The sequence below is a fragment of the Frankliniella occidentalis genome, unplaced genomic scaffold (genome assembly GCF_000697945.3).
Source record: "Frankliniella occidentalis isolate FOCC.00 unplaced genomic scaffold, Focc_3.1 Scaffold685, whole genome shotgun sequence".
In the NCBI taxonomy this organism is placed as follows: domain Eukaryota; kingdom Metazoa; phylum Arthropoda; class Insecta; order Thysanoptera; family Thripidae; genus Frankliniella; species Frankliniella occidentalis.
Window position 1 is genome coordinate 25,471 of NW_026267798.1, and position 396 is coordinate 25,866.

At 49.2% G+C, this 396-nt stretch overlaps 1 protein-coding gene across 1 annotated transcript in view; it reads right to left on the reverse strand.

The window, feature by feature from the left end:
* The window catches only part of LOC127751665 (uncharacterized), a 9,324-nt gene extending 8,980 nt beyond the window's left edge, over positions 1–344 (reverse strand). The window contains exon 1 of the mRNA XM_052275598.1: positions 211–344. Coding sequence (XP_052131558.1) covers positions 211–277 — 67 coding nt within the window. The 5' untranslated portion in view covers positions 278–344. The remainder of the gene's footprint in view (positions 1–210) is intronic.
* Positions 345–396: the final 52 nt, after the last annotated feature.

The window sequence follows — 396 nt, forward strand, 5'->3', positions numbered from 1 at the left end:
GCTGTACGTCGCGGAAGCGGCGGAAGCGGTGAGTGCGGGCGTGGAAACAACAGATCAAGTGCTTTTCTAATACGAACAGATTTGATATAAACGTAAAATGCGGTCGGTCCAATCAGTGCATCGTTTAATTTTCTACCGAGACCAGACACATAACCTCATTCACAGTACACCGGTGCCAGCAACTATAACGTGATATAGGGTTTCACTTACCTTCGATTTTCTGTCGAAGATGGGACAGGCCACAACTCTCGAGCAGCTCGGCGAGATCTGGTTCCATTTTTCACAATCACCAACACGGAAACTAAAGTTGACGGATATCAACAATTCACAAACGCACATGGCCGTCCAACCGCTCAACGCGCAGCACTGCCGCCTACTAGTGCAGCAGACGGCTAC